Source organism: Spermophilus citellus (assembly GCF_964194105.1).
Source record: "Spermophilus citellus genome assembly, chromosome: 9".
Classification (NCBI taxonomy): domain Eukaryota; kingdom Metazoa; phylum Chordata; class Mammalia; order Rodentia; family Sciuridae; genus Spermophilus; species Spermophilus citellus.
In genome coordinates this window covers 110340208-110364552 of record NC_138191.1, presented here as the reverse complement: position 1 = coordinate 110364552, position 24345 = coordinate 110340208, and the positions used below count along the sequence as shown (strand labels likewise).

General features: G+C 45.3%; 1 protein-coding gene across 16 annotated transcripts in view; it reads left to right on the top strand.

Moving 5' to 3' along the window:
- Positions 1 to 24345, top strand: part of MACF1 (microtubule actin crosslinking factor 1) — a gene marked incomplete at its 5' end in the record, with an annotated part of 350743 nt that overhangs the window by 3095 nt on the left and 323303 nt on the right. The window contains one exon of one of the 16 annotated variants that reach the window (XM_081305382.1): positions 10556 to 13740. The exons of 14 other annotated variants lie outside the window; for them this stretch is intronic. In XM_081305382.1, the coding sequence (XP_081161508.1) occupies positions 13647 to 13740 (94 nt within the window). Of the gene's footprint in view, positions 1 to 10555; positions 13741 to 24345 lie in introns of those variants that run through there. One more of the 16 variants, XM_081305385.1, reaches the window with a different exon arrangement.

Sequence of the window (24345 nt, the reverse complement as noted above, 5' to 3'; positions counted from 1 at the left end):
TCGCATATTCATGCTTTTCTTTCCTCCATGTTCCCTTCAACAGTGTAGCAGTTACCCCACAGGGAGCCCACCACTCCCTCAAGACTGTGAGTGATTCAGGGCTGTGGCTTGTTTATGTGTTGACCCCAGTGACTTGCACAGGGCCTTGTACACGTTAGAGATCAACCAGTATTGAATGACTGAAGGACAACCAGGAGTATTTAGAAGCTAATAGGCGTCAGATTGTGAGCCAGGAACAAGCAGTGGGCTGTAATGGGAGGTTAGACCCAGAGAGGGGTATGTGGGCTCAAGTCATCACAAGAAGCTTTTAGCAGGAGTGAGAGCGTGTGGAGGAGACAGCAGTGGGGCCCGGAAGGCAGACTGCAGTTTTAACTCCTGTTGGTGAGCAATAATAGAGAGCCCTTGGAGGAAATTCTTCTCAAGCCCTTTGTGCCTTAGGCACCAGCCAGTAATAAAGTTCCAGAGCTGTCCCTAGGATGCAGGAAGGGACAGCCTTGAAGGGCCATGACTCAGGGGCCTCTGACTCACAAACCTCTCATTCTCCTGAAGACAGAGTGGATGCTTATGCTCTCTTCCTTATGCTCTCTTTCCCATCCTCCTTCACTCCTATATACTTCTAGGTTGCTGTGTGGTGATTTCCTCTTTCAATCTTCTCTAGGGAGGCCCTGCTGTTTAAGAATCTGGAGTCTAGACTGTTTAAGAATCTGAGTGGGATAGACTCAAGGGGGCTTAATGCCCAGGCAAAGCCCCTGGGGACCCTGCTGGGTCAACTGAATGGAGGGATGGGAGTGTGCAGGTTCTGTTCCTGGCACAGAGGCTGATCTTTGCATCCTGACACCACCGAATGACTGTCTTGAGGAGGGGGCTGGGCCAGTGAGGCTGAAAATGGGAGGTTGCCATGGTTAAAAATAACTTGTGTGCTGCAGTTGGGCGTGTTTCTTTTGCAGGAGAGGCAGCAGTTAAGGCGGGACTGCTACTTTAGGGTCTGGCTGAAATCTCCATGTGATTTTAGAATGTCGAGGGGGCTGCACTGGGGTAATGAGGAAGGCAGCCTTGGCTCTGCGGGGACTCCTTCATGTGAGGTGCAGGAGGGTCATGCCTGAGAGACCCTGGATGCTCTGAAGCTCTGTAGCGGAGATTTCCTTCTGGGAGGAAGTGAAGTCAGGCTTCACTGGAAGCCAGCTGTGGCCTGAACCGCTTTCCCCTCCCCCTGGATCCGGATTATGAAACTGGGTGGGGGTGTGTGGATCAGTCTCACCGAGGACTGACTCCCCTTTCCCTGGGCCCATTTTGTCCTAAGCTGGTTTCAGAGCTTTATCCTTGCTTGAGAAACGTGGGGGCACCCTGCTGGTCACATGTATCAGAGTCCAGAGGCCACTCAGGACGGAGAAACCTGCTGGTCTCAGTCTCAAAGTCAAGACAGATTCTAGGGGCTTCACACATGCTGCAGCCCCATTCATCCTTCTGTCTTCTGTCCTCATTCTTTCTGTCCATTTTTTTCCTCCTTTACCAGCCCTGTTCTCAACGCCCTAAGCTCAGCCACACTGAAGTGTGACAAGAGTCGTTCATGAGAGCGCCTTCTTTCTATTCATCAGCTTTATGGTTTACACAGAGATTTCACAATAGCAGTATGTGCTGGGCAGGACACATGGCCTTAAGGGACTTTTCTATAGTCGCACAGGACTGGCAGACACAGATCTCCTATCTCCATGCACATTGCTATTTCCATTGTTTAGGCAACCAGCCCAATCTGACTCTTTTGCAGGTGACAATCTCAATAGCTAACTTGGTCTCCAGAATCACCTGAGAGAACTTTTGGTCACTTCTGGGAAAGGCCTTAAGATCCCTACCTGGGCTGGGGATGTGGCTCAAGCGGTAGCGCGCTCGCCTGGCATGCGTGTGGCCCGGGTTGATCCTCAGCACCACATACACACGATGATGTTGTGTCCACCGAGAAGTAAAAAAATAAATATTAAAAAAATTCTAAAAAAAAAAAAAAAATCCCTACCTAAGGGTGGGGTTGTGGCTCAGTGGTAGAGTACTTGCCTAGCACATGTGAGGCACTGAGTTTGAACCTCGGCACCACATAAAAAATAAATAAATAAAATAAAGGTATTGTGTCCATCTACAACTAAAAACAATTAGAAAGAAATAAATCGATGGAGGGAACTTTGCCTCATCCCCCCTGGCTCTGTCTAGTGAACAGCAGACATAATACCCTTACTCACTGGAGGAGAGCGGGCATCAAGCAAGAGGGAGCTGGGAGGTTGTTTTAGCAAGGAGCATAACCCCAAAGGGTAGAAAGGGGAAGTGGAAAAAAAGGCTGTATTCCTTGAGGCCTGTGGGGAGTGGATGATACACAGGGTACAAGAGAGGTAGTGCACAGTTTTGCGTCTTCACAACTCTAGGGGGCACTGTTCACATTTGTTGCATTGTAGATTTGTATTTATATGACTAGTTTCTTGCAGATGGCAGTAAAGTGTCTCTCCTGGGCTAGGGTAGGGTTGGGTGCAGGAGGACTTCATCATCTACCCATTAGATGTTAGCCCACATCTAACATCACATATTCAGGACCCTTCCTGTTTTTGTCATTGATATTCAAAGACAGCTGAAGATGTGATTCTTTCTTCATGGAACTCAGCCTGGTTGAGAGGACAAGAAGGAAAAAATTTATTACATCCCTGTGTGTATTGTATACATGGGGCTGCAAGCATCCTTGGGATTCATTTCTGGAAACCCCTCAGCAGGTGCTGCTGAATTAATCATTCCCATGGTCTGCTCCATTGTGGCCTCCCCCAGGAAGCCTTCCCTGATCTCTTTGGTCAGACAGCAGTGGCGTATCTTTCCATCCCTTGTTTGGCCTTATGTTATTTGTTGTTTCTAGGTTTGTTTTCCCATATGATCTGGAGCTCACTGTAGTCAGGAATCCCATCTTGCCTTTCTGCCTGTGGCAGGCAGCCCTAGAGCTCAGTGCTGGTTAGAGAGGTGAGCCTGCTCCTCTTCCGTGTGCATTCATCTCTCCTCTAGGATAGGAGCTCTGAGAAGACATCCCATGACTTCTCTCTGCTTCCTTATTTACTTTATTCACTCATTCATTCAATAAAACAAAATAGATTGAGATAGCCAGGTGCAGTGGAACATACCTGTAATCTCAAAGACTCGGGAGGCTGAGACAGGAGGATTGCAAGTTGGAGACTATCCTGGGCAACTTGCAATTCTAGCTAGACTCTCAACAATTTAGAGAGACCTTGTCTCAAAATAAAAAAGTAAAATAAAATAAAAAGGACTGGGGATGTAGCCCAGTGGTAAAGCACCTCTGAGTTCAATCACCAGTACCTAAAAAAAAAAAAAAAAAAAAAAAAATAGAGCCCCAGCCTTGTGCCAGGCACTGTGGAGATAACTGGCTGTAGAGTCAGAAAACTTAGGTAAATGATCCCACTACTCGAAGCCTTGGTTTCCTTATCTGTAGAAGGGAAGTGATGATACCTGCTTCCAGTGGTCACCAAATGAGGACCAGAACGTGCTGGACAAACACCTTCACAGACCTCTTACTGCACTTGGTGGGGTCATTCCTTGTAACTTCCTTGGCAACCAGAAGAGGCAGTGGAGAATTCAGGAGGCCAGCAGTTTCCCAGGCCAGCAGAGTCTTTGAGCCTCTTAGTTCCGTCCCTTCCTTGTTTGCTCTAGGGCTTTGTCAGAAAGCAAATGGAAGGTGGTTTATCTGGCCCTGAGTGAAAAGAAAGGAATTCAGGAATGGAAGATGGGGCCCCAGAAAACAATTCCACTGGGGCCCTTACTCCTGGGCAGGCAACTTTCCTTGCCCCAGGCTATTCCAAGATTTGAATCCAAATCAGTTCCTCCTCCTTCCCAGCTTCTCTCCTTCTTGGCAGTGTTCAGAGTCCCTGGCCCTGGAGCTCGGTTTCAGGAGCAGGAGAGATGAACAGGAGAGTCCCCTGAAATTGGGGCAGAGTGAATTGTAGCTACACACCACCAGCTCAGCTCTACTCTTTGAAAGTAAATCTGGGTCACTTTAGCTGCAGGGATGGAAAATGACCACGTGGGCAGAATTCTGTGCAGGCGGTGGAACAGATAGCCAATCTGTCCTTTCTTTGAGGCTCAGGTCCCTGTGGGATCCCAGCTGGTAAGGGAGGTGGCTGCTGCATTGCAAGGTGCAGTGCTGTCTTTATGCTATCGGCCTCTCATCCTGCTTTTCTAATGACTTCTAGGTGATACAGAGAAAGATTTGGAATGGCACTCTGGCTGTGACTCTGTTCTGGAGGGTAGGAATATAAAGGAAGGACTGGTTACCTTGGGGACTGTGGAAGGTCATCATTTCTCAGTCCCATGAGTTCAGAGATTAGATGCCACCAGAGGAGCTGACATTGCAGCAGGATCTAGGCTGCATTTGTCCTGACTTCAGCAGCCCCCCTGTCCTCCAGGGAAAGGTCTCTGAACAAACCTGAGTGTGAACATTAATAATCATCACCAGCTGCTATACTGAGCCTGGTCAGCATCTCCTTTCCTGGTTGCTGTGGCTAGGACCTGCCATGATTTGGCCCTGTGACAATTGCCACCTGTCAGAAGCTGGCCAATTTCCTGGCTCTTCTGTAGGGACAGAAGCGGGTGTGCCTGGCTGGAATCTCTGCCTGGACTGAGGATGCTGCTATGAGAAGGTCTGGAGCCCCTGTAATTTGAAGAGTTGTTATGGACTGATGTTTTGTGCTGTGCTGGGCCCCATCCCTACCCTAAAAGATACTAAGCTTTTGCCTTTTTATTTTTTTTTTCTTTTCTTTCTTGGTACTTGGAATTGAACCTAGTGGCACTTTACCACTGAGCTATATCCCCAGGCATTTTTATATTTTAAGACAGGGTCTTACTAAATGACTTAGGACTTCAGTAAGTTGCTGAGGCTGGCCTCAAACTTTCAATCATCTTGCCCCAGCCTTAGTCATGTGCCACTGTGCCTGGCTAGGATTTTCCCTTGAGGTCAAGGGGAGAATTCTGTTTCTGTGGGCATGACCTTCCCACCTCTCCCTCATTTAGTTGTTCATTTCCACAACAGCTTACTCTTCCATTCATTCATAAAAGAAATGTCTTCTGGAGTCCATTGGAGTCCTCATTTTATTACTCACTTGCCAGTTCCCTGGAAAGTTATTAATCTCATGAGCCTCACTTTCTCATTATTATAGTGGGGGAGCAAGAGGGCTACCTCAGAGTCTTGCAGAGTGGATTGGACGATATTGCCCAGCCCTGTGACTACTACGCAGTTAGTCCTTCATACATTTAGCTATTCTCATTAATATAATTCATTCACTCATACACTGCTTCTTTGATCTTCAAAGTGCTTGATTTATCCTCTTTCTCATTCATTGATCATGCACTTGCTTATTTAACAAACATCCCTAGGGCTACCTTGTTCTAGGCTCAGACTGGGCTTCAGAGCCCAGCTCCTGTCTATGAAGGCAATTAGATGCAGCTTAAGCCAAAGAGACTTTTGATGAATTTTGAGAGGGAAGGTCCTCCTTCTGCTTCTGCCTCTCCCAGGCCTAGAGTAATGACAGCATTTGATCTGGGTTAGGGGAAAAAAAAAAAAGGATCTTGCTAGGACAACCTGAAGAGAGAAGGCACATCCCTGTTACTTGTTTCTATTCCTGCTCTACTTTCTTTGGCCTCAGTAAGAAGGAAGGAAGGAAAATGAAAAGAGAACAGCTGGTGGCAGTTAGGAATTAAAGGATCCAGAGGGTGGGCTGGGGAATGAACTCTGGACTTAATTCAGGAGCTCCTGAGAGTGGTGCCAGCTGGGCTCTCCTAGTAAATAATAGCTGGGAAGATTACTATGTAGAGTCATGATGTGCGCCAGGCATTTTACAGACATCATTTAATCTTCACAAAACCCTGGAAAGATGTTGCTATTCTCAACAGATGAAAAAAAAGTTGAGGAACTTTTCTGAGGTCATCAGTAGGCAAATAGAGGAGCTGGATTCAGCATTACTCAGTATGCACGGTGCCCCTTAGACCCCCTCATGCACAAGACGCCCTTTGGAGTCTCTCAGGGCAGTGCTTGAGGTTGGCCTAACTCCAAAGCCCCAGCGCTTTGGGGACCATTTCAAACCTAAAGTAGAATAGTATTATGAGCACCCATCACCCATCAATAAGAATCATCAATCATGGGCAATCTTATTTTATTCATGTACACCACTCCTACCTCCCCAGTTATGTAAAAGAAAGTTTGGGTAACCACATACTTTTCCCTGCCTTACTTTTTAAAATTTTTTTAGTTGTTAATGGACCTTTATTTTGTTCATTTATTTATATGTGGTGCTGAGACTCGAACCCCAGTGCCTCACACATCCTAGGCAAGGGCTCTACCACTGAGCCATAACCCCAGCCCTCCCTGCCTTACTTTTTACCTATTATATTGTATCACCTTTCCCTCAGTTGTAAATATGTCAGTGTATCTGCTTCAGAATCCATGTCTGAAGTGGAGCCAGTGCCATTTGACCCACTGCCCAGAGGTTTCATTAGGGATTCTGACTTCAGTGCGGGCCCTAGGAGCCATGAGTCCTTCCTGGTGTTGTTCTACCACCCTCTGGTCCTTCCAGCTGTTTATGCTATACTCCCAAAACACACAGAGTGAGGCTACAGATACTAGTTCTGTCAATGGAAGCTGATTTCTCAGGATGGTGTCTGTCTTTGTTGCTTAAAATACCTCAAGCCCATGGACCTTGGGTTTGAATCAGGACCCTGCTAGCTGATTGAGGAAAGTATTTAAAAAATGAATTTTGAGGGGGCTGGGGATGTGGCTCAAGCGGTAGCGCGCTCGCCTGGCATGCATGTGGCCCGGGTTCGATCCTCAGCACCACATACAAACAAATGTTGTGTCCGCCGAAAAACTAAGAAATAAATATTAAAATTCCTCTCTCAAAAAAAAAAAAAAGAATTTTGAGGATTCAGTCTCAAGAGTCTGAAGTTGAGATGCAATAGGATGGCAGTTTTCATGGAGGGAAGAAATTCTGTTCTTGTGAGAGGAGCCTGTGTCCCAGGCCTGCCCTGATGCTGAAGTGTTGTTCCATGTGATTCTGATCTCACCTGAGAGCAATGGCCACCACACTGTAGAGCCTCTTGGGGCTTTGTGCTCAGTTCCAGGCTGCCTGTCACTGCCCCTTCAGAGGCAACTATCCTGAGATGATGTTGGGAGGAGAGAGATTCCAGTGGAGGAAGCTTCATAGATTAAATTGCCACACTTCTCAATTTAGGGAACCTCCCAATTCCCCTAAGAGTATACCACATCCCTTTTTGGTAGGAACCTCAGGGGCCCTTCACAGGATGAAACACTCTCCTGCCCCAGAGCATAAAGAGAGATTGGGGTGGTTGAGTAGGGCTCACATTATCGTTGTCCTGATTCCTTGGAGAGGGAAACTACAAGTTTTATTCACATAAGGCTGGGAAATGCCAGAGGGGCCAGTACCTTTTCTAACTATTATTGTTAAATTCTGAATGTCATGCTTTGTGCTTAGCATGTTACATGTTGTATTGGATCCAATCAAAGATTTTAGCAGAGTGCTACAGTAGAGGAGATGGACACCCTCAGAGTTCAGTAGCCTGTTCAAGGTCTCTCAGCTAGTAAGGGACTAAATTGGGAAGGACTCTAGCTCCTCCTAGAGTGACCCACAGCCTCTTCCACTAAAAGGCACAGCAGTGTAATAGTAGCTAACATCTACACAGTGTCTTTAACCCATTATCTCCACTGTGCCTTGGGAAGTCCAGGTGGGTGAGGCATTCCACACCCCTTTGGGACAGCTGTGTATTGGGGGTCACCCTTTGCTCATTTTCCCCAGTAAGGACTGGAGATTCTTTGGCATTGGTCCTGATAAATTGGGGGAAACGGCCTAGGGAGAGGCTGAGGTAGAAAGACTTAACCAGTTGCTATGGTTACCCAGATGGCTGGGTAACCATTTTGTGGGTTGCTATGGTAACGAGCTGCCAGTGGCAGGGATCTTGTCTTCCTGGGTGGCTGGCACCAACCAGGCTTCTTAAATAAGAGATGTTGTACTTTCTGAACAGAAGAGGGCAGCATGAGAGCAGACAAAGGCTTCCTACCCCATAGTGGATTTGAGAATTTAAAGCAAAGCTAAGAGTTTCCAGGAGCTGGGCAGAAAGGGAATTTGGACTGGGACTGACGGAAGGCAGTGCCCAAGAGGCTGGTGGAACCAAGCCTGTATGCAGGATGTCTGAGACTAGAACTAGGCAATCCTTTTCAAAGAGCAGTCCAAAGGATAAAGCTGGGCCTGTCCTCACAGTGGGAAATATAAAAGGCAATGGAGACAGCCTACCCTTCAAGAAAGGATGGAGAGAACACACACCACACACCCTACTAGCAAATGTATTTATAAAGCATCAATTAACACACGTAAAATAGTGTAACATGAGCCAGTTTGAAAAAGTAGGGCTCCAGTAAGTCTTTGAGAGGCTGGGGAGGAGCATTAGTGGAAGAAATGATCTGTACTCTTCTTTTTTCTCTCAGCACATGAAGTACCCTTGATCATTGAGAAGACATTGAAATCGATTCTCAGTCATCTTGAATCAGGTCCTGCCTCCAATCCCAACCTCTATATATGTTCAGTGAAGCATCCATTTCTCCAGTAAATATAGATTTTTAGTTTTTTAAAATTTATTTGCTTTTTTTTTCAGTGCTGGGGGAGCAACTTATTGATCATCTACTAGGTGATGATCATCTACTAGGTGAAGTACTGTGTTAGATCCTATGGGGGAGAAATCGATGTCTCTGTCCTCAAAGAACTGATGAACTGGGAGGTTAAGGAGGCTGCCCTGTGGATACCTATAACATATGTGGCTAAAGCTTCAGAAAGAGGGGGAAAGAAAATGCTGTTGGGATTTTGAAAAAACCTCTTCTCTTTGGGTTGATTAAAAATAACTTTCACTTTGTTTAAGATGAACTTTCAAAGTAGGACTGTAATACATTGGAGTTGGAGTGGTGGTAGGAAGAAGGGTCTGAGTTTGATTACAAGGGAAGATGCTGCCCATGGGGGTGTCATGGGGGAGGATGAGCCTGAAATCAAAAGTAGACATCAAAATGTGGAGGACTTTAAATGCTAGGCTTAGATAAGGGATGCTGTGAGAGAGAAAGTTTTTTCTCTCTTGTGGCACTGGGGATTGAACCAGGGTGTTGTGAATGCTAGGCAAGTGCTCTACCACTGAGCTATACTTCCCATTCATACTTCCTAGTCTGTTTTATTTTGAGACAGGGCCTCACCAAGTTGCCCAGGCTGGCCTTGAGCTTGCCATCCTTCTGCCTCAGCCTCCAGAGTTGCTGGGATTACAGGCGAGCACCCCTGTGCCCAACCAATTTGTGTGTGTATGTGTGTGTGTGTGTGTGTGTGTGTGTGTGTGTGTGTGTGTATGTAAACAACCCCCAGGTCCTCACATGCCTATGTTAGGGACTGAACTCAGGACTCCATATGCTACACTCTGCCACTGAGTTCCAGTTCCAGCCCATACCATCTTCTGAAATGCCCAAGCCTAGTCAAAAGCCACAGACAGCTGAATATTTTTGGATCCTGTGGTTCATTCATTTATGTATTTAATAAAAATTTAAAGAATATTCAATGAGTGACCCATATATGTTAGGTTGTTTGCTACATGCTAAGGATTTTGAGGTGAACAAGATAGACAAGAGTCCCAGGCCTCAAGGAGCTGGCACTTAATAAAGGATTAAAGACACTGAACCCATAATTTCAAATGTGCTAAATATTACAAAAGGGGAATGCAAAGGTGCAGGAGGAGCTGTTAACCTGGGGGATCCCGAAGGCTTCTCCACCAGATTTCTGGTAGAGGCATGAGTTAGAAGTCAGCCAGGCTACCAGGCATGATGAAGCACACCTACAATTTCAGCACCTTGGAAGGTTTTTGAAGCAAGAGGATCACAAGTAAGTTTGACACCAGCTTTAGTGAGAGACTGTCTCAAAATAAACAACAATAACAACAAAGGGCTGTGGATGTAGTTTAGAAATAGAGTCCCTGGTTTCAATCCCATGTACTGAAAAAAAAAAAAAAGTCCATCAGGCCAAAAGAACATTGATGAAGGGGTACAGCCAGGGAAAGGAACAGGTGGGAAGGCCCTGAGGTGAGAGAGCACAAATGAGGAGCTGAAAGAAGTTAAGTGGCAGGACTTAAGAGAGAAGTGCATTTGATAGGAAGGGGAGGACTTCAAGGAAAAAAGGACTTTATTTCCTTGTATTACCCTTCTCTCCCAGTAGATGCCCTCCTGAGTACATCCTGCTTCCTCTATTGCACCCTCCTCAGAAATTCAACAGCCAGCTCACTCACCAGAAGCAAAGGAAAATCACAGGCCAAAAGGAGAAAGCCTCAGAGCTTTCCTGATTGTGTGGTCTGGCTATAAATTTAGACTCTTGCTTGAAAAAAACCAAAAACCTCCCTTTTGTAGGCTTCCTCTTCCCATCCCCCGCCCCAGCAGTCACTTTGTTTCTCCAGCCTTGTAAAATTTTCTCTGTATAAAACAGGAACATCAGCCAAACATGTGGACTTCCCCCTTTCCATTCATTAGAAGAATGGGTTACTTCAAACTCTCTTGGGAGTATTTAAATGCAAATTTTGTCAAGAAAGCAACTCTTTTTTTTTTTTTTTTTTGTATTGGGGATTGAACCTAGGGTGCTTTACTACTAAGCTAGATCCCCGTTCTTATATTTATTTATTTATTTTGGGGCAGGGTCTTGCTGTATGATGAGGCTGGCCTTGAATTTTCGATCCTCCTTCTTCAGCATCTCAAGTCACTGGGATTTCCACCATGCCTGGCTAAGAAAGCAACTTGAGTCTAACAGAAGCGCTTCAGCCACACAATCCAAACTAGAACTTTCTACTGTGTTATTTATTTATTTAATGGTAGGGGATTGAACCCAGGGCCTCATGCGTGCTAGGCAGACATTCTACCACTGAGCCCCCATCCCCAGTTCTTTATATTTTGAGATTTGGTCTCCCTAAATTGCTTAGGCTGGCCTCAAATTTGTAATCCTCCTGTTTCAGCCTCCCAAATTGCTGGGATTACAGGTATGAATCACCACACCCAGTTTCTTAATTGGAATTTCATCCCCCTTGCCTCTACCCACAACCCCTCAGGCCTTCAGCACAGCCTGATTCTCAGAGTAGACTCTTCATTCTTGACTCTGTTATTTCCTCATGTTTGGTAGGCATCAGTCACAGTTCTTGTAGCAGCCCCTGGAGGGGATGGAGAAGCTTTTCTATTTGCTGCAGTGAAAATGAGGAGGCAGATGTCTGTAGGGGGTGATGGTGGAGGAGTGTATATGTATATTTGTGCCTGGGCCTTCTTAGTCCTACTGTTATAAAGTAATATAGGAAATGCAGTGACTCAGCACTGATACAGTCAAGATCCCCAGAGTTAGCATTTCTATATCCTCTATTTATGAAAAAGTGCTGTCCCATTAATTACCAACTCCTTCATTGTGAATTTTCCACTAAAAGTCTTTATTTATCTAAAAATAACATACCTCAAACTTATTCCCTTTCTTTTAGTAGACTGAGCTCATTAGCAGCTGACACCAAACTGTGAACTAGCTTGCCTTTTTTTTTTTTTTAAGCACCCAAAATTAAATTGGAAGGAAATGAGCATTTGTCTAAGGTGCAGTCCTGTCCTCCTTCAGGCCCTTCCCTGTATTATCTCCACACCCAGAACTTGATGGAGAAAGATATGATTAATGACTTGTTCATCCAATATCTGATCATGATGTGATGTGGAAACCTATTTGTGAAAAGTATCATTTCTTTTTCTTTTTCTTAATGAGCTGAGCACTGATTGACCAAATATTTGGCATTCCTCCAAAGTTCAAAGATACTATCCCTGCCCTGGAGGTAAGAAGCTCCTCTTTCAAAATCTTGAGAATGGGAACTGAGATGGAAGTCCAAGTCCCAATTTTGGCTGCTCAGTGCTGCATGAATTTTCTCACTTGCTCATGTGCCCTTGTGATGTTAACCAACTTTTTTATTTTTTTTTGTACTGGGGGTTGAACCCAGGGGAGCTTTACCACTGAGCTACATCCCCAGTCCTTTTTATTTTCGTTTTGAGACAGGGTCTTGCTAAATTGCAGAGGGACTTGCAAAGTTGCGGAGGACTTGCAGTCTTCCTGCCTCAGGAGATAGGTGTGTGTGCCCCACCTGGCCCAGCCTAGCTTCTTACTGCAACCACCTCTTCATCTCTGCAAAAAATCAAGTTAACACTGGAAACATTATCACTGAATGGGCCGGGAGTTCCTCATTCATTGCTTGCTCTTGGCCCTAGCACACTCCAGGAATATTGGGATTGAATGATGCACAATTGAGTGGAGGAACGGATGATGTTGGGATCTCCTTCCTCAAAATGGTCCAAAATAAATCCCTACCCATATTTATCAGTTTTCTTTCTTTACCCTTTTCCTTCCTCTGATGGGAGAATAATTGGTTTCCTTCTTTCTGCCCTGACCAGTTATGCCCCCAAATCCTTTCTTTGTCTCAGGTTCCCACATTTCTCCCTTTTGATCTAAGTCTCTGTTCTGAAGACTGTCACAGTTTAGTAATCCGGTTGGGTCTACCCTCCCACCCCCCGGATTTATGTCCTCCTGTCTCCTCTTATTCACCCCATGGTGCAGTCAGAATCCTGCCTCCAATCCTCCTTGAGTTGTCATTTCTCGGGCTCTGTCCCTTGGCCTGGCTTACTTCATGATGTGGGTCTGCCCCCCTCACTTCCAGTTCAGTTTCTTCTGCTTCTGGACAACCCTTTGTTCCTGGGATTCTTTGTGGGCGCAGTGTTCCCTTTGGCACTGCAGGCCTGTCTGGATCTTGCCCTTGTCCTGGTTCCGGCCTTGTCTGGCCCTGGGATCTGAGGCACCTTGGTCTTTTGCTCTCTCCTGTCCCTCTAGGGTTTCTCTAGATCCTCCAGGAGCCGCACAGGCCCAGTTCGACTTCTCCCCAGCCAGGGGGCTCCCTCCTTTGTCCCGGCTCCGGTGTAGGCCAGCGCTGACTGGGGGCCGCCCGCCCACTCTGCCGCGTCGGCCGGGGGGTCTCCGGGCAGCCGCGGCCCTCCCAGCGTTTCATCCTGACGCGCGGGGCCTCCTACCCAGCCTGACTCGCGCCGGGGCCGGCCTCCCGCTCACTTCGGCTCCAGTGCCCGGTCCCGGCCGGGCGGTGGTCGGCAGCCACCGGGGGGACCCGAGTGGGCAGCCCGGGCCCAGCCGGCCACAGCCCGGGGCGTCCTCGCCGCGGAGGCGGCGGGGAGAGGGGCGGGGAACCGGTCCGGCCTGGCGCTCCTGACAGGAGGAGCCGCCGTCGCCGCCGCCGCGCCGGGGCGGGCTGAGGGAGGAGCGGAGCCGAGGGGTGGGGAGGCGGAAACGCGAGCCGGGACCGGCGGAGCGCGAACGGGCCGGGTGCGAGCAGGCTGAGGAGCAGAGCGCGACTGCCGGGCCGGGTGAGGCAGACCGAGAGCCGAGATCCAGGGCGCCGCCGCTGCCCGCGAGCCGCACAAAGGCCGAGGCTGGGGCCGCCGCCGCTGCCGCCGCCTCAGCGCGTGGGCCTGGAACCGGCGCCCCCCGGGGCCGGGGGAGAGCGCGGCGCGGGCGGCCATGGCCGGCTACGTGCCGGGTCAGCAGCCGGCCAACCGCAGCCAGGAGAAAGAGTTCGTGCAGGCGTACGAGGATGTGCTGGAGCGCTACAAAGGTAGGGCCGGGGGCTGGCCTGAGTCCGAGGCCGGGGGCCGGCGCGGCGTGGCCTTCGGAACCCGTGCGCTGGGCGGGCTGCAGGTGGGGCGGCCGGGCGGGGTCGCGGCCACCGCGCCGGGCTTGTCCCTCAGCGGCAGTGTCTCGGGGCCAGTTAATTTACTAAGTCGAGATAAGCCTTGGGAACCCTCTCGTAGGGCAGCCGGGGCTTTCATATCGCCAGTTACAGTATTTGCCCCATTATCTGGCCCCAGCTGGAAGGAGACGAGACAAGGAGCTGGCTCGGGAGACCGACTGCTGTGGCAGCCGCTGGGGAGGAGGAGGAGTCGGGCGCGGGAGAAAACCACCCGTTCTGCTCTCGGTGCAATCATCCCCTCGCACAGGCTCGGATCTCTGCCCGCCCGCCCGGGTCCCTCGCCCGCTTTTGTCTGCGAGTCCCCGAGGAGACGTGCGGAGCACCCCGGGGTCTGGGGGTCGGTGGGCAGCCGTGCCAGTGAGTGTGCAGTTTTTGGTGAAGAGGCCACTTCCACCCCCGCGTCGGGGTCTGGGCCTGATCCAGGCGAGGGTCTATTTCTTCTTTTCCTCAAAAATAAAGATTGGTCTCGGAGCTCGGATTTCATCCCCCTGAGGCTGTCTTGCGAAGCAGTTCTGCAAGTTAATGCCTAACCTGAACCACGGGTGTATGCGCAGAAAGTTTTGACAGGCCAGAGGGGCTGTGGACTGCATTTCCCCAACTGCTGTAGGTACCCTAAGTGGAAGCCAGGGATGCGTGGCCTCGGGAGGCCCCTGCTTTGATCTTTAACATCCAGTTCTGGGATTTTGCTTTGGGAGGCAGTGCTTTCCACAGAGGTGGAGGTTTTCCCAGAAACTACATAGATAGCACTTTCCTCCTATTTTATTTAGCTGGAATCCTTATGACTAGCCTTTCCTTTCTTTTCATCTGAAAGAGAGGAAACTTCAGCCCGTATGACTGAGTCCAGCATACTTGTTTACAACACCTACCCACTGAAGGGAAACTAATGAAGAAGCTGTAAAACCTCTCTCTCTCTCTTTTCCTTTTCTTTCTCTGCCTCCTCCTCCTCCTCCTCCTCCTCCTCCTCCTCCTCCTCCTCCTCCTCCTCCTCCTCCTCCCCGTCCTTCCTCTTCTTCTTCTGGCATTAGAGCTCTGCTTGGGAATGCAGCAGGGGGAAAAAAAACAATTAGATGAAATGCTAAAATGGCCTTGGTAGGGCTTCTACTTGTTCCCTTCTGCATCAGCTCCTGTAAACTGTCCAGCTTCTTCTGCCTGCAGCAAGTTTTCTGTCAACCCCCTGTGGTCTTTCTTTTAAGAAATGTGGATCATTTCAGTGCACAAAGAGGTTAGATTGTGCTGCAGAACTTCATTGAAAAAATGTGGCTCAGTAAATGGTTTCATTAAGTTTCCTTTGCAGGCTTTTGAGCAACACTGCACTCTTCAGAGGGAGGATACACTGGGATTGTCTCAGGCCGTGCTAGCTTTAAACCAGCAGAATTAAACCAAAACTAGGTGAAGTAACCTCAGTATCTCACTGGATTGGATTGCCAATGGCTGGGAACTGAAAGGAAGTTGGACCCCTGGCCAATGAAGCAGGGAAAGAAGGGGGAAATAGGGCTTGTTCCAGGAGAGGTATCTGGGCAGTCCTTTTAGCTGTCTCACTCAGTTTGGCTTTCCTTTGAAGGACTTTGATCAGGTGTATAGGAATTTGATTCTTTCCAGACACAGACCTCTTTCTTGAGAGGAGGAATGAGTAAAAAATGGTTGACTAAAGTAACTTGAGGAGCTGTGTGAGGGGGTTAGTGCAGTCTGCTTTATGGTAGGTGCAGAACAATCTTTTCTCCTACTGTATCATTCTCCCTGGGAAGTCAGAGTGGCTTAGCATCCAGGCCTTTGTTACTTTGCTGTATGGAATTCCTGCTTTTTACAGACTTAGAAATCCTCTTACTCCCTTAATAGGAGGACTGTTTGCCAAAGCAGAGGAGTGTGTTAGAATGATAGAGTGGCCAGGAGAGGTAGTTTGTAAGGATAATGCCAAGAATTAGTTTTGAAGAGAGATGGGGAAATATACTGATTATGATGGGGTTCTAGACTCTCCAAATTATTTGGCTTTCACTCTCTCTTTCTCTCTTTCTGCTGGTACTAATTTGTAGTCACCTCATTCTACAGATTAAAGTAGGATTTTCACATACAGAAGGAGTGCTGAAAGTTTCAGTTGCAGAAAACCCCCTGAAAGGGGCAAAGATAAGAAGGGAAATAATGTATTTGTGGTGTTCTGAAGTAAGCAGAGCTGTGTGTATTGCAGCTGTATTAGGAATAGTTGTCAGGCATGGATTTTCCAGAACTATGCTTGGCAACTGTTTCCTTGTGTATTGGTAGTGAGCATGGTCTTGGTAGGATTAGATGATTCAGCATGGACATAAATGTTCTCCTTCATTTCCTAAATATCCCAAAGTCTCTTTAAAATAACTGGTCAGTATATGGGGGGCTTTAGGTAACAATTCTGCATCCTAATGTTTCAGAATGGGCAGCAATCAAGAGAAATAGGGAACATCCCCCAATAAACAGATATTACATCTCTATTGGCGGTAATACAGTGTTAGGCACTGGAGATGGCAGAATTATGAATGAGATCTGGTTCCTGTTCTTGGTTATTCACATCTAGCAGGGGAACACATATGCAAACAAGTAATTATAATACTGTGATAAGTGCTAGAACAGAAGTTTGTATAAAGCACCATGGAAACAAGAGGAGGGAAGAGTGACTATCCTCTGTGGGGTTCATTGAGAGAAGTTTTTTGTTTTGTTTTTTTTTAATGGTCCTAGGGATTGAACCTAGGGCTCCCTGCTCTAGACCAGCCCTCTAATGATGAGTTACACCCCCCACCCCGATTGGGAGGTTTGACAAAGGAGGTGACAATTGAGAAAGCTTTTAGGGATGAATAGAATTTAGCCAGATGAAAGAGGGAAGCCAGATGAATGAGAGAACAGAGGGCATAAACAGCACATGCAAAGGCATGAGTGAGTGGAGAGTTTAAAGAATGTAAGTAGTTGGATGGGACCAAAGCTAGAGTTTTGGTGGGAACATATGATACTGTAAAGAACCCAGGATCCAGCTTGTAAGGATTCTTTTATGGCTTTACTCCATGGGCAGTGGGGGAGTCGTTGAAGGTTGAGAAAAAACAGCTAGTATGCCAGTTTTATTAATTCATAATAAGGGAATACCTGTCCAGTGATTGGGATACTTATGTTGCTGTCTGGGGTATCCTCTTCCTGTTCCAAAGTGCTCATGAGGCTTAGTTCCCAAACGGTTGCTTGGTAAATATGGGAATAAAAGAGAGGTGAGGGGTTGGGGTTGTAGCTCAGTGGCAGAGTGCTTGCCTAGCTCTTGTGAGGCACTGGGTTCGACCCTCAGCACTACATTAAAAAAAAAAAAAAAAAGAATAAGTAAAATAAAGATTTTGTGTCCATCTACAACTAAAAAAATATTTTAAAAAAGAGAGGTGAATTATTTTAAGAAACTTCATCCAGATGATGATATGGCTAGCCACAAAGTTTTCCTTTCTGTGGATTGAGGTTCTTATGAATACCAGAGGAGAAAAGGAAGAAAGAGAGCAGTGCAAGGATCCAATTTCTCTCCTAGGAGGGAGACACTCTACTGAAGAAGCAAGCCACATAGGGCATAGTTTTAGGTTTTAAAGAAGAGTTTTAAAAGCAAACACAATCTGGGTTCATGGTGGTGGGTTAAGCAAAAGGGGAAATACATACATTGGTTCAGACAGACTTAGATTTTCTGTTTGCACAAAGCCTAAAAGACTAGAATCTTCATGTGCCATGCTGGGCTGGGAATAAACGAGAACATTCACATTTCAACAGTGGTAACATCGACTCTCTGGTACTTACAAACTTCAGAGTTCTTGCTAGGGTTAAATGAAGCTATTTAGGACTGATCTTTGTTATCATATCATATCATATCATATCACAGAAAATAGCTTAAAAACTTACTGCACAGAGTTAGGAGTGAAGGACCTACATATTAATAATGCAGAAGGCAGTTTGATATACTAAGAAGACTTTATTTACATTTTTTCATTCTTGGGCTCCGATCCTAGTTCTGCCACTTCTGTGTGATTTTAGAATGGTTGCTTAACTTCTCTGATCTTTGGGTTTTTCACCTATTGAAAAATGATTAATACTGACTTCTTGGCATTTATGAGACTATCAATGAGCTATTGGCATGTATTAATATTTTAAAAACTTTAACATATATAGTACTTTAGTTTACAAAGCATTTCATATTCATTATCTTATTTGAGCTTTATAATATCCTATGTGAATAGTTTTATAAAGATGGATAAATTTAGGAATAGATATAAAATTATTGTTCACAAATATGTCCCCAGACTTTCACATTGTATCACAGAGGGAAGTTTTTTTTCAATATATATTTATTTTTTAATTGTAGTTGGACACAATACCTTTATTTTATTTATTTTTATGTGGTGCTGAGGATCAAACTCAGGTCCTGGCATGTGCTAGGTAAGCACTCTACCGCTGAGCCATAACCCCAGCCCCCTCACAGAGGGAAGTTTTAAAAATCAGAGCACTGACTTGGGTTAAGTGAAATAATTGTGAAAAATGTTAGAAAATGTAATTTTTTTTGTTATTATTATTATTTTTAGCCTCTGGCCACGGTAAAGTATAGTCAGTCACACATGGGAAATGGCCTATATTTCCAGATAACTGAACTGCAGAGAATTTTTTTCCCCCATTGTGGTGGGGGAAGTCTTGTATATGTTTCTGAAAAAAAGAAAAAAAAAATTTTTTTTCCCAGTACTGAGGATTGAACTCTGGGCCTCCTGCATGTTAGGCATGTGTTTTACTACTAAGCTACATCCCCAGCCCTTCTCTGATATTTTTATACAATAGTAATATAGTGCAAAGTGATAAGATTTTGCTAACATAGTGGTTAGAAAATATAGGCTGAGGATTTGGAATTGTTAACTTAAGTGGTGCTCTGAAGAAGCCTCTTGATTAAATGTAGACTCAGTTTTTAAGTTCTGTTTTAGAAACCAAGTCTAGAGTTGGAGTGGATTGCTTCTAGACAACAATAGAGTAATTGCTACTTCTGGGTATGGACACTATTAATTCAGAAAGTGAGTCAAGTCCATCTGCTGGGAAATCACAAGCTTTGGCCACATCATGCTGTTGAAATAATAAAATGTGTGCATGTACTGACAGTGCTTATGAGAGCTCTTGCCTTGTCTTGGGCTTGCTTGGCAAGTGATGTAATACAAGCCAGGGAAATGCATCAGCTGAAGCCTATTATCCCAATATTTTTCAGTGCCAATTCCAGGTTTTAGAGATCTTTGTAGAAGGAACACTTCAGAGTGCACATGTGGGATCAGAGACATCCAAGATCAAAAATCCTGGCCTTTTCAGTTTCTGATAATTATATATAGAGTTATGTTGTGACCAGGTTGTACAGTGTATAAAATCTCCTGCTTTTGCTCTTGTTTTTTTTTTTTTTTTTTTTCCTTTTTTCCTCTTGGTGTAGGAGATTGAACCCAGGGGGCTCCTGCTTTTCAGACAAGTGCTGTGTTCCCAGCCCTGTCTCTTATGTTTTGAATGGAGTTGAAGCCTCTGTTGTCTTTCTTCCACTGGGGGCACTTACTGATTTTGTGACTTGGGAGAGCCGTTTCAGGTCCGTTGGGTTGGCTTGTAGTATGTAAGAATGTTTATTCTAACTTGTTGTTGTTGTTAACTTCTAATAAAATAATTATTTTAACTTCTAATAAAATATTATTTTCCCTTCCAGAGCTTCTCAGTTTCTAGAATAGATTACAATGAACCTCTGATTCTTGTCTCTAGCTCTCAGGGCTTTCCACAATTTGACCTGCCTTGCACACCCACTATTATCTCATGCCACAGTTTCCACCCAACTCAGCTTTCTGCTCCACTGGGCTGGTCTCAGCGGTCCTTTGCCCAGATCCTCATACCTGCCTCTGTGCTTTTGTTCATGTTCGCTGTTCCTGGAAAGCTCTCTTTCTTTCTGATTATTCAAATCTTTTTTTTTTTTTTTTTTTTTTGTATTAGAGATTGAACCCAGGGGTGCTGAGCTACATCCCCAGCCCATTTTATTATTTTTTAAAATTTTTTTTGTAGTTATAGATGGACAGAATGTCTTTATTTTATTTATTTTTAAGTGGTGCTGAGGATTGAACCCAGTGCCTCATGCATGCTAGGCAAGCACTCTGCCTCTGAGCTACAGCCCCAGTCCCCGTTTGTTTTATTTTTAAGTTGCTGAGACTGGCCTCGAACTTGCCTCAAATTTTCCTACCTCAGCCTTTTGAGTCTCTGGGATTTCAGGCGTGTATCACTATACCCAGCTAGATAGGGACTTTTAATGCTTCTTGTGTATGTGGTTGATTGGCAGGGAATATCTCTTGAGGGTTGATTATATTAGTACTTTCAGGTTTTATTTAAATAGTTTTCTTTCTTTGTGGTACTGGATATTGAATCCAGGGGTACTTTATCCTTGAGCTACATCCCTAGCAACTTTCTTTCTTTTTTTTTTTTTTTTGAGACAGGGACTTACTAAATTGCCTTACCTTGGTGAATTGCTGAGGTGGGCATTGAACTTGTAGTCCTCTTAACTCAGCCTCCCTAGTAGCTGGGAGTATAAGTGTGTACCGCTGTTCCTGGCTATAATTTTCTTTTCATATTACATAAGTAATATGCTTAATATGGAAAACTAACAAAGATAGGAAACTACATATAGAGTTTTAGATAATCTGCTTTCCTTAGTTTTGTGTGTAGGTAGTGAGGTAGGGTAGAAAGGCAGGCTGACCAACAGATACCTGTGGTCTGCCTGGAGAGAATGGAGTGCTCAGGGACAGGCCTCTTTTGCCTATCCTTGGATTTGGTACCCTTACTTGTTCTGGCTCTGTAAAATTGTGTTACTGTGAAATCTGCTCACATTTATTTTTCTTTCTCTGTTCAATATCGCTTTCTTCTGCATTACTCTTTGTCAGTCATCAGGGATGTTCCAATTATCAAGGATAATTTGGATAGTAGCCCAAGATAATTGGTCAGTCATCATCTTTCTTTTGGGCAAGGGCTGTGCTAGCTATATTGCTAGATTTCCTCTTACTGTAGCAGATTTCTATAGTGATTTGGGGTTTACATGATTTTTTTTTCATTTTGTATCAGGGATTGAACCCAGGGACGCTTAACCACTAAGCCATATCCCCAGCCTTTTTTTACATTTTATTTAGAAATGGGATCTCCCTAAGTTGCTGAGACTGGCTTTGAACTCTCAATCCTCCTGCCTCAGTCTCCCCCAGCTGCTGGGATTATAGGCCGAGTGCCACATTGCTGGCTTACGGTCATGTTTTTAGCTTTTACTTCTCATTTAAATTAGTAAATGCTGAGTGCCCCAGGACATTCATTCTACTCATTCCCTGGACAGCCTTCAGGCAATAAATATCTGGCAAGAATTGCATAAGAAATTCCCTAAATCCCCACTGAAAATTTTCAGTTATGTCTTGATTTGCTAATCTTCCAAGGTGTCATGGGTTTGTTTGGAGGATCTTTTTTTTTCATTTAATTAATAAACATCTATTGAATTTCTACTTTGAACTAGGGAGCAAGTGAAGTGTTAAGGAAACAAAAATAATTGTCCTTGCACCTCAGTGATCTTAGAGTTTAATGGGGGCAATGTTGCTAAACTGGCAATTACCATGTATTGCAGGGCATGTTACGTAGAAGCACTGGTGCTGTGATAGTGAAGAGGAATACTCAGGATGGCCAGGGTGAGAAAAGACCAGGGAAGATATCCAGAAGGAGATGAAGCCTGAGCTGTTAACCTAAAGGATTTGAGATTGGCAAAAAATTTGGGTCAAAGGCATTCCGGCAACATGAACAGAGATAAGGGAGTTTGAGGGGAAGGAATATGTGTATTAGGAAAGTTGGTGTGTAGGACATGAGGGAAGGAGAAAGGAGAAAGAAGGGCAGAGCTAATATAGACTGGCTTCACATGTCATACTGTATGGAATTTGAACTTTTTCCTAAATGCTTTTGGGAGCCATCAAAAGCTTTTAAGCAAGGAAGACTGATTAGATTTACATTTTAGGAATACTTCTTCTTTGGCAGCAGTGTAAGGAGAGATTGTGTAATGCCAGATTGGTGGGACCCCAGTAGACCTAGACCTCCAGGAGCCGAATCCAATGCAATCACACAAGAGTCTTTATTGCAAGCCTGGACTCACATCCGTTTCCCATGCAGCGGTCCCAAGGAGTGAGTCCTGGCTTTTAGTACAGTGAGGATTTATAGGTTTTGCGGGGATACTCTGTGCGTCACAACATCACACAGCAAATCATTTCATACTGCGGGAAAATCAAACAACAACTCTTAACATTGATTAGCACATTCACTGGCGGGAACAAGTTGGGTAAGGGTGATTGGTTAGTTTAAGTGGTGTATACATTTGAACTGATTGGTTTAGGCCGCCAGGGGTTGCAACAGTGTATATGCTGGGCTGGGGATGTGGCTCAAGCGGTAGCGCGCTCGCCTGGCATGCGTGCGGCCTGGGTTCGATCCTCAGCACCACATACAAACAATGATGTTGTGTCCGCCGAGAACTAAAAAATAAATATTAAAAAAAAATTCTCTCTCTCTCTCTCTCTCTCTCTCTCTCTCTCTCTCTCTCTCTCCTCTCACTCTCTCTTTAAAAAAATAAAAAAATTTAAAAAAAAGTGTATATGCTAAACTGCAGGGTGGCTCAATCATGTTATCAATCACCAAAACTACTGGGAGGGTCTCCTGGCATTTTACATATTTTCCCTGTCTCATGCTGATTGGTGGTTGCTATGGATCCTCACCTAGTGTAACTGAGTCAGGGACATCTGGCCCCACAGATCTCTCCTGTTAAACAACTTTGCAGGGTGGGTATGTGCCTAGGAGCATTCTGAGGGTTTTTCTAAGGATAAGGTTCACGCCCCTTCCCTCTGGACAGGCCTTGAGATAGAAGTTGGTTTCTCAAAAATGGAGTCACATCAGTTTCTCAATTGGAGTGGGGGCAAGAGTTATGATAGACCAGCTAGGAGGTAGTCATAAGAATTAAGGCAGGAAGTAATTAGATTAAACTCACACTGTGAAAGTAGTAGTGTAGCAAAGTGGGAAAGTCAAGAATGTTAGGGGGAAGGTCCACGTGTTTTAATGACTAACTGAATGTGGCGCTTGATGGTGGGGGGAACCTGGGATGACTTGCAGGTTTCTAGCTTGGATATCTGTGAGTGGGTGAGTGCTGTCATTAACTAAAATGGGGAATGTAGAGGAGGAAGGTTATTTGGGGGGAAAGTGGCAGCAGTAATGCAAAAGATTCTGAGTTCAGCTAAGGTTGCATGGAGGCTGAGGTTTCTGAGGGATGCTGGGCAGAGTCCTGTAGTAGGCAGCTGGTGGCGTAGAATGGGAGCACAGGAGCGCTATGGATGAGGCAGGCATCGGTTTATTGAATCAGAGCCATATGGGTGGAGAAGGAGATTACTTAGGGAGTAGTTGTATAGTGAGAAATTGGATGGGCTGGGGATGTGGCTCAAGCCCATGAAATATCTTAATAACAATTATTTTATTTGCAAATTATGTTGGTAATTAATTATTTTAATATTTATTTTTTAGTTCTTGGCGGACACAACATCTTTGTTTGTATGTGGTGCTGAGGATGGAACCCGGGCCGCACGCATGCCAGGCTAGCGCACTACCGCTTGAGCCACATCCCCAGGCCAATTTCTCTATTTTTTTTAAAAAAAGAAGTAAAGGGCTGGGGATGTGGCTCAAGCGGTAACGTGCTCTCCTGGCATGTGCGGGGTGTTGGGTTCGATCCTCAGCACCGCATAAAAAATAAATAAAGATGTTGTGTCCACTGAAAACTGAAAAATAAATATTAAAAAATTCTCTCTCTCTCTCTTCTCTCTTAAAAAATAAATGTTATCTTAAATTATTAAAAAAAAAGAAGTAAAGAAGAACAAGGTTACACATTCTGTAACTTCACAGTAGTACTATATATCCATGTTTATATGTTGTCATTTTTTTATATTTGTGTTATCAAAATTCATATAACTATAAAACTAAATAGGGCAAATTGTACCATATATAAATTATATCTCAGCAAACATGACTTTAAAAAGAAATCTAGGGGCTGGGGATGTGGCTCAAGCGGTAGCGCGCTTGCCTGGTGTGCGTGCGGCCCGGGTTCGATCCTCAGCACCACATACCAACAAAGATGTTGTGTCCGCCGAGAACTAAAAAATAAAAAAAAAACATTGGAAATTCTCTCTCTCTCTCTCTCTCTCTCTCTCTCTCTCTCTCTCTCTCTCCTCACTCTCTCTTTAAAAAAAAAAAAAGAAAAAAGAAATTGGAGAAAAATACTCTTGGGGAATCCTAAGAGGAGGGTAATTTCAGGAGCAGAGGAAGAGGATCCCCAGAAGGAAACTGTCCACAGAAAGGAAGTGGCCAGAGAAGTAGGAACAGGAGAAAAGTGAGTTACTAGGAGGAGGGTGTGGTTTGGAGTTTGTGTCTCGGGTGTCAATTATA